General features: G+C 46.9%; 1 protein-coding gene across 15 annotated transcripts in view; it reads left to right on the top strand.

Moving 5' to 3' along the window:
* The first annotated feature begins 98 nt into the window (after window positions 1-98).
* TTC19 (tetratricopeptide repeat domain 19) overlaps window positions 99-14545 on the top strand; it is a 37388-nt gene continuing 22941 nt past the window's right edge. For 7 of the 15 annotated variants that reach the window (XM_032498898.1, XM_032498902.1, XM_032498901.1 and 4 more), the window contains exons 1-7: window positions 106-327; window positions 384-529; window positions 2077-2187; window positions 2638-2694; window positions 3416-3472; window positions 3780-3841; window positions 6123-6217. In XM_032498898.1, coding sequence (XP_032354789.1) covers window positions 147-327; window positions 384-529; window positions 2077-2187; window positions 2638-2694; window positions 3416-3472; window positions 3780-3841; window positions 6123-6217 — 709 coding nt within the window. In that variant the 5' untranslated portion in view covers window positions 106-146. Of the gene's footprint in view, window positions 328-383; window positions 530-2076; window positions 2188-2637; window positions 2695-3415; window positions 3473-3779; window positions 3842-6122; window positions 6218-14545 lie in introns of all 15 variants that reach the window. The other 8 variants (XM_032498907.1, XM_032498908.1, XM_032498909.1 and 5 more) reach the window with 7 other exon arrangements.

Genomic DNA, 14545 nt, shown 5'->3' with positions numbered 1-14545 from the left:
GCGGGGCGCGGGGACGTCGGCGTGCGTGCCGGCGCACGCGGGCCTCTCGGGGACGCCTCCTGGCCCGTGGCGGCCCGGCCTATCGGGCGCCGGGGGCGGGGCGTCCGGGACGCCGGGCCGCAGTGCGCAGAGGACGCGGCGCCGCCATGTACCGGCTCGTGGGCTCCTGCCTGGCCCGAGGCCTGCGCGCGGTAGGCCGGCGCGCCCGGGGCCGCCCGGCGTGTCTGCTGCCGCGGCCGGCGGGGGGCCGGCCGCCCGGGCTGGACGTGCCGCCGGGTCGAGGCGCGCCGGGCGGCCGGGGCCGGGCTCTGCTGCCACTGCTGGCAGGTGAGGGGAGCGGGCCGGGCGGGGGCCGGGACGCGGGCCGGGCCCGGTGACCTCAGGGCCCCTTCCCGCAGCGCTCGCCTGGTTCTCGAGGCCTGCCGAGGCGGAGGAGGCGCGGGAGCGGCGGGGAGCCGGCGGGGACGCGGCCGAGGACGTGGCGGCCGAGGCGGAGGCCGAGATTGTGCAGCTGCTGAAGCGAGCCAAGGTGAGGCGGCCGGTGGCGCGTCCCCCGGGTTTACCGGAGACCGTGAGAGGAAATGAGCCAGAAGGAGGATGGCCCGGAGACAGACAGGTCGTGCTTGCAGACGCCAAAGCCTGCGGCCCGACCGCCGCGTCTCGAGTGCGAGTGGAGACCGCGCCACAGGCGTCGCTTTTACTCAGACGGAGCTAGCGGGCTGTTTGGGGGTTGAAAGGCTTGGCTTAGAGACTTGCACGTGCGTGGCATCCAGAGAATGCAGCTTGGCTCTCTTCTTCCTAAATTCTTCTTTTCTGCATACTCACAATTTTTTCTTCCCGTCTCCATGTTTTCTCGCTTCTTGCATGGGGTTCACTGCCGCCTGGATGCCAGTAGTGTCCAAACTTACGTTTCCAGATTGCTGCCGACGAACCTCCTCCACTCTGAGCCCCGCCCGACCCCCCCGCCTCCCCCCTTCCAGCCCCCCCCTCCCCAGCCTCCCCGCCTCCCCGCCACAGCTCCAACTTCACCTGCCCCAAACTAGCCTTTGGTCTTTAGTGCCTCCCGGACACATCCCTTCACCATCTTCTCTTTACTACCCAGTTTTTCAGCCGGGACACACTTTCTTAAAGGGGGTCCACCTGCAAACTTGTGATACCCAACTACCACCGCCCAATACACTTACAGTCCAGCAACGAATCCTTTTGGACTTTTCCACCAAATCCAAAATACTTCTCAGTCTGCCCCCTTTTCTCTGTCTTTCCTGCTCTCACCCTAGCCACACTGCCCTCGTGCCCCACTGCCTGCCATTCTCCCTGCAGCAGCCAGACTGATTTTTTAAAACTGTAAATCGGATTATATCACGTCCTTGACCCCAAACTTTGAACGACTTCATACTGCATTTATGATAGAATCCAAACTCCTTGCCGTGACCATAAGGCTCTACACAGCCCACCCTGCATTGCTGCCTAATTGGCAGTAATCCTCTGCTTCACCTTCCTCCCTTCACATGGGTTTCCTTTTGTTCTCTTCATCTTGTAGGGCCTTTGCTCGTTCCCTACTCTGTTTGGGTCATTTTCCCCACAGTTCGTTATTTGGTTGGCTTCTCATCCTTCTTACCTCAGTTTACCTGTCACTTCCTTGGAAGGCTTCCCTGACTCCTGTTTAGTGGAAGCACCTTGCTGTTCTTTTCTTTTGCTTTGCTTCAGAGCTTTTATCGTTAGTTGTAATCATGGTGACTTGTCCCTTGGGCTCACTTCTAGCCTGCAGGAAGAGAAAAAGGGGTGGTAGGGCCAGCAGCTTCCTTATATGATACAGTGTAAAAATTGCTTTCATTCCTGCTGCCTGTGTCTGGTGGCCAGAGCCTTGTCACACGGCCTCACGTCGCTGCAGGGGAGGCTGACCTCCCTTCACCTTTGTAGACTTGATGCCTGGTGCACAGTAGGAGCTCGGTGAACGTTTGACGAATACTTGAGCCGCTTCCTTGTCCGTTTCGGGATACGTGGCTGTATCCACTTCTGTCTGGTAGCACGTGCTTCTGCTTTCTCACAGCTCTTTCCATTATTTTCTCTTTCCAGTTGAGCATCATGAAAGATGAGCTGGAAGAGGCAGAGCTGCTTCTGCACGACGCTCTTCGCCTTGCCTTTAAGAGCGACAACAAGAAGGCCGTCACCTACACTTATGACTTGGTAATTCTAACCAGTCTGAGCCACTGACTATGAAGTGTGAATGCCAGAGGAGGGTGGTTAGTGCTCCTGGTTAACATTCCTGACCAGCAGGGTGTCCTAAAGCCTGCTTTGTTTTTATTAAGTTTCTTTTAGTTTCGATTTTTATTACCCTTGGGGTATCATTTACAAGAAGTCTCAATCCCAGATGAAGAAGAAACAAACAGAAAAAGAAACAAATAGCGTTAGTATTTGTTTCTTCAGTGACTAGTGGGGCTCGGTTTGGGGTGTCGTCAGCAAAGCACACGCAGGTATTTACTCTCACGCCACGGCGGCACTTTGCTTCTGGCAGACTAGGGACGTACTTTTCTCTCTGGACTGTCTTTTTAGTTAGAGGGTGAAAGCAAAGTGGGGTCTAGCGTAAAGATTTTAAAATAAGAACTGTTAAATAAGATGTTCTAAACCGAAAAACAGTTTGTAATTTGCTTTCAGATGGCCAACCTAGCATTTATACGGGGTCAACTTGAAAATGTAAGTAAATCACTTTGTAATAGCTTGAATTTGTGAAGGACTAGTCTCGAGGGACCTCTGTTAGTAAGAGTACACGCTAAGCTGCTGTAACAGAGAAGCCCCCAAATACAGTAACTCAAGTGAAAAGGGAAGTGTATTTCTCTTTAATGCATTAGTCTAGAGGCAGCTAAACACTGAAGGGGGGAGGTACCTCTGCTCCATGAAGTGGCCCAGAAGCCCAGGCTCCTTCTGAGATGCTTCGTCTGCATGAGGGAGCTGGCTCACCTCCAGCCTACAGGAGGGAAGAAAGAGGGTGGAGGGCCAGCGGCTTCCTTATAAAGTGTGATTTAAAGATTCTTCACATTCCTTCTGCCTGCGTCTCTTGGCCACAGCTTCATCATATGACCACACCTAACTGCAAAGGAGGCTCGACCTGGTGAAAACTGAAGAGACTAACTAAAAAGATGGAGAGGACAGTGACTGTTAGGGGATAGTTCGCGGTCTCTGCCACAGTGGGTTTGGATGAGAAGTTAATTTCTGAAGTTGGTTTTTACTCATTACAGAGTAATTGTTAAGGTGCCCAGAGGATGTGAGGTCCTGATATTTAATCTCTTTTCCCACCCAGATATTTTGTGTGTGTGTTGTGTTTGTCAAAGAACGGTTCATCAGACTAGTACCTAGAACCCAGGTCATAGAGATAGGAGGCCCAAGTAAAACAAAACTCTCTTCCTTATGCTTTTAGGCGGAAAAGCTTTTTAAAGCAACCATGAGTTACCTGCTCGGAGGGGGCATGCAGCAGGTGAGGACCTTTCTTCGGAGCAGCCCAGCTGAAGCCGTTCTCGAAGTAGTCTTCTTCCTAAAAGCTCTGCCCAGCCCCTCCGTGTGCTTTGGCCAGAGGGTTAGGTTTTCCCCCTAAGACCAGTATAAAAATTGCCAGTCTTCCATTCATGCAAAAGCTTGGTGCCTGAGGAACTCACAGTTGCCTGGTTCCTCCAGAAGGATGAAGACTGATTTTCAGGCCGAAGTCGGTCTAAAAGTTGATCTGAAATATTCTGTGAGGAAATTTTATTTGTCTTGAATTTCCTTAATTTTTCTTCTCCCAACAGGAAGACAATGTGATCATTGAAATCTCCCTAAAGCTGGCCAGTATTTACGCTGCTCAGAATAGGTAAGTATAGTCAGGGTCCAGGTGTTGCAGCCAGGCAGGAGGGCTGTGGGTCGAAAATTCTGACCCTGGGATGTTACATAATTTTCATTTACCTGTTATCCATCTGAGTCACCAAAGCAATTGGGTGTTGGGTGAGGAGGGTATAGCTCAGAGATAGAGCGCATGCTCAGCATGCATGAGGTCTTGGGTTCAATCCCCAGTACCTCCATATAAATAAATAAATAAAAACCTAATTGTCTCCCCCTAAAAAAAACAAAACAAAATAATTGGGTGTTACACTCATAGTGTTCCATTTCTCATTTTTGAAGTTTTGAGTGCTTCCCGGGTTCACCCCTGCTGTTTCTACCAGCCTGCCAAGTGGGGCGTGCAGCCCTACCCCTCTGGCCGCACTGTGACAAGGCTAGTCAAGTTTTCTGTTCCTGCTTGAACTGGGGAGGAAATTACAGTTAGAACTTTAGTTCAGCTCTTCCTAGAAGAGGAGGGAGCAGTGTGAAAGCTGCTGGGTAATAGGCTTTGAAGAAACCATTTTGCTGGTGTAAGTACCAAACCAGGGTGTGGAGACAGGCGACGAGAGAGTTGCCGCGGGAGTGTCTGCGGCTTGTTCTGCGGGCGGTGTTTAAAGCATGTGGAGGCAATGCGGAGGGAGGGAGATGCCTAGGGACAGGGACGGGCCTTCAGATGAGTAGGACAGGAAGTCAGGGCTAATTTTACAGCATTGGCTGAGTCTGATTCTTGCAAAGAAGCAGTCCGCCTGCCGCACAGGAAGGGCTTTAGGACGCGGTTCGGGTGTGCGCCAGGGGTGGGGCGCGCGCTGAGAGGCCCGGCGCCCTTCGTTCTCCAGGTGGGCTCGAAGAAGAAACACTCAGGATGTAAGAACTCCTAGGGAATTACATTTTGGGGTGAGTTTGAGGGAAGATCTATGCTGGCTCTTCCTTAGGTTCTCAGTTGCTGAAGAAGCAGGGTGCTGCAGATTGGGGAGACATCAGCCTAGTGCCCTGGCACTGGTCCCTGCGGCCCTCGAAGTCGGCTCCTTCATTCTCAGTGAGACCCACTCAGCCTCCCGGCGTTTGGTTGGTCACTAGATGGGCCAGAGCCTCTGAGGGCCTCTGACTTGGAGCCTTTCGAGGAGCTTTGAGGTTGGTCTGTGTCGGGGGCACTGTAGCTGAGTCCGTCTCCCTGAAGGAAGGAGTAAGACAGGACTGCGTGTTGGTGGGGTGTGAAGCCCTAGGGTGAGCAGCAGCCCGAAGACGGGACCGCTGGCGAGTAAGACAAGGCCTTGGCCTCTCAGGAGGCAAAAGCTGTGTGGTACCCATCGATAATCACCCCGTAAGTTACTCTGTGCTCTCCTCGGAAAGGTTTTTTGTTTTTTTTTTTTTTTTTTTTTCGTTTTATTTCACAAGAGAAGCATGAGACCAGAAAACATGAAGCCACGTTCTGAGTCTTAGAAAGGCTTAGAAAGGCTTAGAAAGGCAGGCAGGAGGGGAGTTGTGTACAGGCCTGTTGCTCCGACTTGGAGCAGCTTGTGGGCAGCCGCTTCCGCCCCGTGTCCTGGTTGGGTCGGGGAAGCTTGTGTTCTTCTGAGAACAGAGTAGAACTGTGGGGTCCTCTGGCAAAGACGGGAGGAGAAGGGGTGAGCTTGCTAATGTCACTTCTGGTGAGCAACTAGAGCCAAAACGGAAGAGGGAAAACCAGGGTTGAGCTTCTGGACGGAGAGGGAATTTCTGTCACGTTTCTGTGCGTCTCTAGAAACCAGCAGTTGACACTTGTTCTGCCCGGAGCCCGTCTGCCTGCTGCCTGGGTGTCCCCTCCAGTTGACTGAGGGGCCCTACAGTCGGGCTAAATGCCTTCCAGTGCCGTAGCGAGGAGTTCCATTCTGTAAAAGAAACTTGCGTCAAAGAGCTGTAGCTGAGGTGAAGTGTAAAACTAATGAGCCTCTCGGGAAGGTGAATGAGGTCGGCAGTTAGGATCCTCACCGCAGGGGCCTCACGTGGAGCTGGGGTGAGGGACAGGCTGGCTCCCTTAACTTCTCGTGGAGGTGACGAAACGGCTGGCTGTGTTGGTTACTGGAACTACGGCAGCATTCCTAGCTTGTCTTGAGTACGTTAAACAGGTGACTTTAAAAAAAATTTTTTTTTCGAGAAATGGCAAATTGACGCCCCTTCGAAGCTTGATTCAAAAGCCTCTTCCCGCCTTACACTTGGCAGTGCTCAGAGCCAGGCTGGGGGCGTGAGGACCGGGGAGGGGTCGGAAAGGCAAAGGCTTACTGGTGTCTGCTTTACAGACAGGACTTGGCTCTTGCTGGCTATGAATTCTGCATTTCAACTCTAGAGGAAAAAATTGGAAGGGAAAAGGAATCAGCAGAAGACGTCTTGTCAGGTAGGGAAACCTGGCTGCTTTCTGGACAACTGCCTTTTTTTTTTTTTTTTTTTTTTTTTTTTTGTCGCAAAGGGCTTCACTGTTTGGCTGCGATAAAGGAAAGGGAAAGGTACCTGAATTGGAAAGAAAGTGTTGCCCATTTTGGAAACTAAGTGGCTGCTTTTAAGGTCTCAGAGGGTTTGGAATAAGATGTTTTGTCTAAATGACCACTGTTTTTGTTTGTTTGTTTTTGACCCTGTGGTGATGTGTTCATAATTTATCTGTTGACTTTTATTATATATAATCTCTGGGAAATTGGGGAGCAGAAGGGGGAAGGTCTTCCCCTTATCTCTTGGTTCAGCTGCCAGTCCCAGTGCTAATTAAGTACCTCTCAGCCCCACGTATCCACCCGGATCTACAAGGTGAAAGGAAGTTGGTGTTCTGTCAGTTCATCGTCATGGTGGGTGGAGGGGCAAGGAGGGTCACTCGGGACAGAAAGGGACAGGCAGGGAGCTCTCTGACTCCCAGGGTTTCTCAGTATGGTTTGCAGCATTGTGAATTTCCAGATGTAGCATTCATTCAGTGACCTTGCGTCCACACTTCCTGTTTGGCCAGAGCCAGCAGGGTGCTAGGGATACAGCGGCCAGTTTGTTGTCCCTAAAGTGACATATATGCCTTGGAAGAGTTGTCTGTGCTCAGTGGCCTCCCAGTCCTCCCTGGAACACAACCCCATCACTCCACCGAAGCCCCTAACCAAGATCACCAGCACTCGGTCCTTTCCGGCTCTGCCTCCTAGCAGCTCTAACCCAGGTTATTCCTGTCTCCTACGGGAGACGCTGAATGGACACCTCACGGGCCACTCTAAAGTCAGCAGGCCTCAGGGCTGTCTGGGGCCCACTTCTCTTCTCTCTGCCCTCACGCCCTCAGAGATAGCGTTTAGTTCTGGGCCTTTAAATAGCAGTTTTCCATCTTCAGCCCCAACCGCGCGTGAGCTACATACTTTGTGGGTAAGGTTATTTCTCTGATGTCTTGGCTTGAATGCTTAATGGCCATCTCATTTAATGTGCCTGAAATGGGTCTTCTGATTTCTGCGCCTCACAAACTTGTTTCTTTCCGGGCAGCCCCATTGGTAAATGGCACCACCATTCACCCAGTGCTTTGGCCAAGACCCTGGGTCATCTGTGATGTCTCCCTCACTCCCCACATGTGTAGTTCATCAGCAGGTTATAGCGAAGCTACCGTCATAGAGTAACCATGTCGGACCACGCCTGGTCTTCTGCCCTGCTGTTGCGGGCCCTCACTGCTGCTTGCCTGGACACCTGTAACAGTCTCCCTGCAGGTTTCCTGCTTCGCTTCATTCCCACACGGGATCTGTATCCACGCCTCGGGCAGAATGCTCTTTTAAGAACTCCGTGCCTTCGCATCACCTTTAGAATAAATTCAGGATTCCTGCGTGGCTCTGCAGGGCCTTGCGTGTTGTGCCCACACTTGCGTGTTTCATGGCACCCGCTGCTGCCCTCCCCTTGCCCTTCCAGCTTCCCCACCAGGATGTCTCGCTGTCCGTGCTGCAGGCTCACTGCTGTCTCAGGCCCTGTGCCTGCTCTGCCCTCTGCCTCCGTGTCCTGTCTCCATGGCCAGCCTGCATGGCTAGCGGACCTCCCCAGCCGGTTATCTCTTCCACTCCCTCATCTCTGGTCCTTCATTGCACTTGAAAGCAGGTGTGTGCTGTGCGCTTGGGTCTGTGTCGCCGCTGAACGTACGTCTTTGTTCAGGTGTTTGTGGTGTCTGTCTTCCCTGTCAGAGGGATAGACGTCGCCTGTTTTGTTCACTGTGAGATCCTGGGAACCTGGAGCAGGGCCTGGCACGTAGCAGGCTCAGGAGTCCCTCAGTGAAAGGGCAGAGGCCCAGCAAGCACAAATGCTGACCAGGACGTGAAGGGTCAGTGCAGCACGGGATGGTTCGAAGAAGTTCACGGAAGAGGCAAAAACGAGGTCCAGCTGTTGCACAGGTCACTTCGGAGCTGTCCACACCCTGTGCATTGAGAGTAGAAAATAGTCTTTCCTTACTCAGAGGTAACAGGGGGGCATTGAAGAAAATTTTGAATAGTATTGAGAAGAAAATAAACGAAGACCCCCCACAAGCCTCCCGAGAGCTCCAGTTCACGTCTCGGTGGGTGTCTTCCTGGGCTCATGTCCCCTGTGCTGCTGACGTCCTGGGAAGCAGACCAGGGCTCATGCTGTGTGTATCAGTTGTAACCTGGTTTTTATTTTTAACTTAGTAACATATTGGGAAAGCACTTTTTTTTTCCCCCAGGTAAGGGAAGTCTTGTCAGAAGAAACCCAGTTTCTGTTATAAACATTATTTTCACATTTTACTAGTTATGCAGTAAAGGAAATGTGTTACATTCTTAATCTCATTTTTTCTAAAGAAATACAGTCCTTCAGTTTTGAACAGAGCCAAGTCCATTGTCAACTTCAGGTGCTTTTTTATTGACATGACTGACTCCACCCCAAGGATGTATTACTACAGATCACATAAACATTTGCTCATTTTGTTCCTTGTAATGTGGATATATATGTAATTACTGAGGAGATGACCCTCAAATTAAGTGAAAACGGTCTAGTTAGGAGGAGCCTAATATTCTAAAGTATGTGGATTAAATATAGGTATAGAACAAGGGCTGAATGATACCAAAATACAGACAGTGATTGTCTCTGGTGGTTAGACTTACAGGTGATTTGTTTTGTTTGTGGTTTTCTGAACATACTATAGTTTTTTGCACGTTTTTATTTTTCTTTTAACAATTACTTTCTAATATTACCTCTATAGTATAGAAAGGCAAAGACTATTGTAAGACTTAATTTAAAAATAGCATTTTCAAATAAATAAATAAATAAATAAATAAATATAGCATTTTTTTTGCCCCACCTGTTCTAGTTTTCAACTCTTAATTGGTTTTTTCTGGTATTTTCCGTCATATTCCTAAATAACAAATTATTATTTCTTGATTTAGTTTTAGACTCTGTCGACTCTGAAGGTCTGTCACAGTTTCGAGGTGTGTCTGCATTACCACGTACACAGTATGGTAGTGTTAGCTGCTGAGCCAAGTGGCATGACGGCCTAATGATTATCTTTTGGGTGCAACCTTTGTCTTCCTCGGCAGCCGGTAGTTCACTACATTTTCGGTTGTTGCTTGTTTTCTACCTACGTGGCAAGTTCTTCTCTCGCCCTGGTGCTTGCTTTCACCCTCAGCGTCTCTGGGGTGTGGGTTGGTGCGGCTGGTCCGTAGGCATTGTCTTCACCTGCCTTTCACGTGCTTAGTCACTTACCACTTTTTTCTCTGCTTTTCGTTTCGCTTGATTCTTCTCTTTTCTGTGTTGCTTTGTACCTTTTTCATCCTTTAACTTTGACTTCAGTGGTGTTTTGGGAGGGAGTGGTGGTAGATGCGTGGGTTCAGTCCCAAATGGTGGATCCGCACAGTAGCCCAGTCTAGTGTTCCTGGATATAAGGTCGCGTCCAGATCTGTTGCCTTAGGACAGATTCCTAGCACTGAAATTGCGGGTCAGTTAGCACATTTCACGGTTGTAGATGACTATTGCAAAGTTGCCTTAGAAGGGACTGTATTTATATTTATATTTTTTGATTCTGTTAATTTATTTGCTTTGTGACTTTGATCAATCCTTATGTGTTTTTTGATCCTCAGGATGGAATTAAGAATAATACTCTCTCATAGGACTGTTTACAGGAATGAATGAGTTAATATGCATAAAGCACTTAGAACAATGCCTAACACATAGTAGCTACTCGAAAAATGTTGCTCATTATGCAGTTTCATTGTCTTGATAAGGCACAGCGCCCCTGCTCCCCAGAACTCGCTGGTTTTCATAACCTGTTAGATTGATGACGCGGCATTGATGGATTAACCAGCATTTCTTTGGTCATCAGTGAGGTTGGTTCCGTTTTATAAGATTAATTCTGTCCTGTTGGGTTTTCTTTTCCATTATCTGCGTGTGTGGAGTTTAGAGTTGTTAATTTAGAAGAAATGTGAAACTAACGTCGTGTGAAGAGTAAGAACAGGCAGCAACCCAGCAGTGACAGTTCCCAGGACCCCGCCGGCCCCGCCCCAGCGCCCCAGCGACACTGCACTCTGGAACCTTCATCGTTCCCCTTTAGTTTTACCCTTGAATCCCTTATGAAAATACTGTTTCGTTTTTGTGTGTTTCTTTTAAAAATTGATATAAATTAATCACCCAGTATGGCTTGCACAAGTATTTAGTATTTTTGGAATTAGATCTGAATTCACTTATGTTTATTTTCTTTGGTTTTTTAATTATTAATAAATCTTAATTGAGTAACTATTCAGTGGTAAGTATTGTTACGGGACTTGAACAGAGGCACTCAAGGCAAAAAGTCCCTGTTCTTCCGGAGTTTAATGTGTAAAAAGGTGTTTTTCAGCTTTGAAATCAGAGAAATATTCACTCATCCTTCTCATTTTCTTTTTCTTTCTTTTGAAACAGTTTTAACATGTAACTTTTTAATGTATCTTCGGTTTATTTTGGTGTGAGGTTGGTAATCTTAAAGCTAATACTGTATCATCATTTTGTACTTATAATGTATTAGTTAGTATATGCTTTGGTTTCTTTTGGGGCTTTCCATTCTGATTTATTCATCTGATGACTCGAAACAGTATATGTTTCAATTACATGTTACCATTTGAGTTACACAGTAATAGAGATCTCACACATACTTCTGCAAAATTTCTTCCCATTTTGTTTTCAATTTTCACATGAATTTTAGATATTTTTCACATGAATTATAAATCATTTTGTCAGGTCCTCAGAATGCTTTGAGTCTGAATTATTAGATTTGTGTTATATTTATGAATTAGCTTGGGGAGATTGCCATCTGAATAAGTCAGCATTTGATTGCAAATAGCAGAAAATTTCAGCTAAATTAAGTTAAACAGTAAGGACCCTGTTACCCATATGGCCGGCAGTTCAGTGGAAGGGGCCGGGCTGCAGAGCTCGGTGGGTTAGGGCGCCCTGAAATCCTGAGGGCTACAGCTCGTTCCATCCCTCCTCGCTGTCACTCTCACTGTCCTGGGTGGGCTTTCTCATCACCCTTGCCTTGTGGTGAAAGTGACCGTCAGTCCCAGGAGTCTCACCCAGAAGTGCAGTGTCCAGGGGAAAGGGTGACTTCCTAATGTTTCTCTTAGAATCAAGGTAATCTTTCCTGGAAGTTCCCGACTAGATTAATCCTTACTTTTCATGTGGCATTTCTAACCCAGTCCTTGGCAAGAGAAGTGGGATTCCATGATTGGCTAAAACCAATCAGGACCCATTCCTAACAGGATGGGAACCCTCTGAGTCACGTGAGGGCACAGTGGGGACTGGGCCAGACGGCGGCTCTGCTGGCAGAAGTCCCTCGCTGCACGACCTCTGTGTTGCGTCTTCCCGCCAAGGACCATGGCATGGTTCTGGCTTGCACATTCCTTCACGCAGATGTGACAGCTGTTTTGTTACACTTGATCCTGAGTGGACACCTTACCAAACTATTTGCTTTTCAGTTGAGATTCATGCTGTTTCCAGGAAACATTTGGGAAATCATGATAATTGATTCCTTTCAGATAGTTATACTTCTGCCCCGCCGCCTGCCCTTACTAAATTTAGTTCATTGGCCATAGCTTCAGGACATTAAGTAACCGTGGTGATGGACAACTTTGTTTTATATCTAACTTCAGGTGCCAAATTATGAGTAGATTTATTGTGTATCTAGAGCAGATCAGGCTTGCTGATAGTTGGTTAACTGTTCAGTGTCCTGCTGGATAATATTTAATGCTGACGTTTTACTTAGAACTTCTGCGTTTATTTTCTCACGTGAGACCCATAGTGCATTTCTTGGGCCTCTCACCGCAGGGCTGTGTTAGTGCGCTGACGTGAATCGGGGTGCGTTCTGCAGTTCTCTTCTGGGACGGGTGTGGGCCTGCTGTAGCCCCTGGAAGCTGCAGGATGTGTGACGCCATATGAGGCAGATCTCCTGTAGAGCGGATTCTTTGGCAGCTTTTTTCTTCCTTCCTTGGTTGCTCATGCATTTGAGTTTCTTCCATTTTCTTGACTTGGTTTCAGCACCACGGACAGCGCCAGGCACACAGCTCAAATACCGTGACTGCGGAGGTGAAAGAATTTTGGAGATCCGTATTTTCCTAGAAGAAACGTTCTTAGGAATTATATTTTTAAAGCATAACTTCCCACTATTCTGTTACGTAGTCAAGATCATATTCCTTTCTGGATTTTGATTTTATGAATTTATTTAATCTCTATAAGAAACTTTCTACGTTGATTTCTTCCTCTTTCCCTTGAAATGAAAGGTTCATTCATTTTCATATTTCAAGTAAATCAAAACATTTCTGGGAAGTTGAAGTATTTTTGGTGGCATATTTGGTGTCATGCGTGTTTGAAGTCTGGAGCCTGATTTTGAATTCTGGCTTTTCCACTGACAGCAGTGTGACTAGACAAGTCACTTCTCTCCCCGGTTTCCTCACCCTTAAAACAAGCATGATAGTGGAACATGCGTTACAGAGCTGTCACGGGAGTTGAATGCTCTAGGATTGTGACTGGTAGTCACTAACAATTAGGGAAGAGTTTGCTGGAACGTGATGTGTTTATTAACCTAATTTATCAGCAGGTTTAGCTCCTCTATATTACGGTTACTACTCTGTTATGAAGGGCCTTCCTGACTGTTCATAGTTTCTCCTGGGTTTTTTTTTTCAATTTTGTTCATCTTTACAAAGAGCCAACTTTGGGTTTCATTTTTTTTCCTACCTCACTTACTTCCACTCTGATCTTTCATATCTCTCCTGCTTGCCTTGGGTTTCCTTTGTTCTTTCTCTAGTTACTAGGTGGAAGGTTTGGGTTGTTGATTGAAGATTTTTATTTTCTAATGCAGGCATTTACAGCTATAAATTTCCCTCTGTTGCTTTAGCTGCATCCCGTAAATTTTGGTATGTCGTTATTTTCACATATCTCAAAATATTTTTAAATTTTTCTTGTGATTTCTTCAATCCTCTGGATATTTTGGAGTGTATTGGTTAATTTCTATGTATCTGTGAATTTCCAAAATTTTTCTGTTGTTGATTTCTAAGTTCATTCCATTATGGTCAGAGAACACACTTTGTATGATTTCGGTCCTTTTACTCCTTACTGACACGTGTTCCGTGGCCTAGTGCGTGGTTTACCCTGGACACTTGCGTGTGAGTTTGGGAAGCTGTGTCTGCCTTTCTTGCTGGGTGGGGCGCTCTGGTGACGTCAGCAGGTCTGGTTGGTTCATAGCGCTGTTCAAGTTTTCTATATCCTTGCTCATTTTGTCTCATTCTGGGCAGAAGTTTTGTTTTTGTGGTTTTTTCTTTCTACATATTTCTATCCTGTTTAAGGACTCTTGGGTATACATTCTTCATTGTGAATTATTCCTTCACCAGAAAAGTGATTTTTTGTCCTACTTAAGGCATTTGTCACAAATTTAGTTTTACGTCATTGACTGTATCTTACTTTGAAACTTTTTTTTATGTATATGTATATTTTTTGAAGTGTAGTCACTTTACAAGGTTGTGTCAGTTTCTGGTGTACAGCACAATGCCCCAGTCATACATGAACACACATACACTTTTTTTCATGTTCTTCCTCACCGTAAGTTACTACATGATACCAAATATGGTTCCCTGTGCTGTGCAGTATGAACTTGTTTATCTATTCTGTGTGTATCAGTGTCTGCAAATCTCTAACTCCCAACCCCCCCACCCCCACCGCCAGTAACAAGTTTATTCTCTGAGAGTGTTTCTTTTTGCAAGTAAGTTTGTCTTTTTTTTTTTAGATTCCACATGTAAGTGATATCATATGGTATTTTTCTTTCTTTCTGGCACTTTGAGTCATTTTGTTTTCAGTGTGTGTTCTGGAGAAGGCTATGTTTGGATTCATTTAACTTAATCTGAGTATCATTGTCTTGTGTTAAAGAACTTTAAAACCTATTTAAATTAGTATTGAAAGTGATATTTGGTGTAATTTTTTGCATTATAAGCTTTCCATTTTTGTTACTTCTTTTGTCTTCAGATCACTCTTACAGGGACTTCTTCGTCACTAAGCCTCCACTTACATTTTGGAAGGAAGGCATATTTGGAAGGTTTCCAGTTCTGTTAAGGGTAACCTAAAAATTACGTTGAGACATATTTGACCGAGAAAAGTTTGTTTTCCCTTTGTTCTGCAAGATGAGAGGAGTGCAGTTCGATAGTCTTCCTTTCCCCACGTTTTTCTCTGATCAGGAATTTTAGACCTAGTGGGATTTATTGCAGTGAATTTT

This window comes from Camelus ferus, chromosome 16, assembly GCF_009834535.1.
Source record: "Camelus ferus isolate YT-003-E chromosome 16, BCGSAC_Cfer_1.0, whole genome shotgun sequence".
Taxonomy (NCBI): domain Eukaryota; kingdom Metazoa; phylum Chordata; class Mammalia; order Artiodactyla; family Camelidae; genus Camelus; species Camelus ferus.
This window is presented reverse-complemented; position numbering and strand designations above follow the sequence as displayed.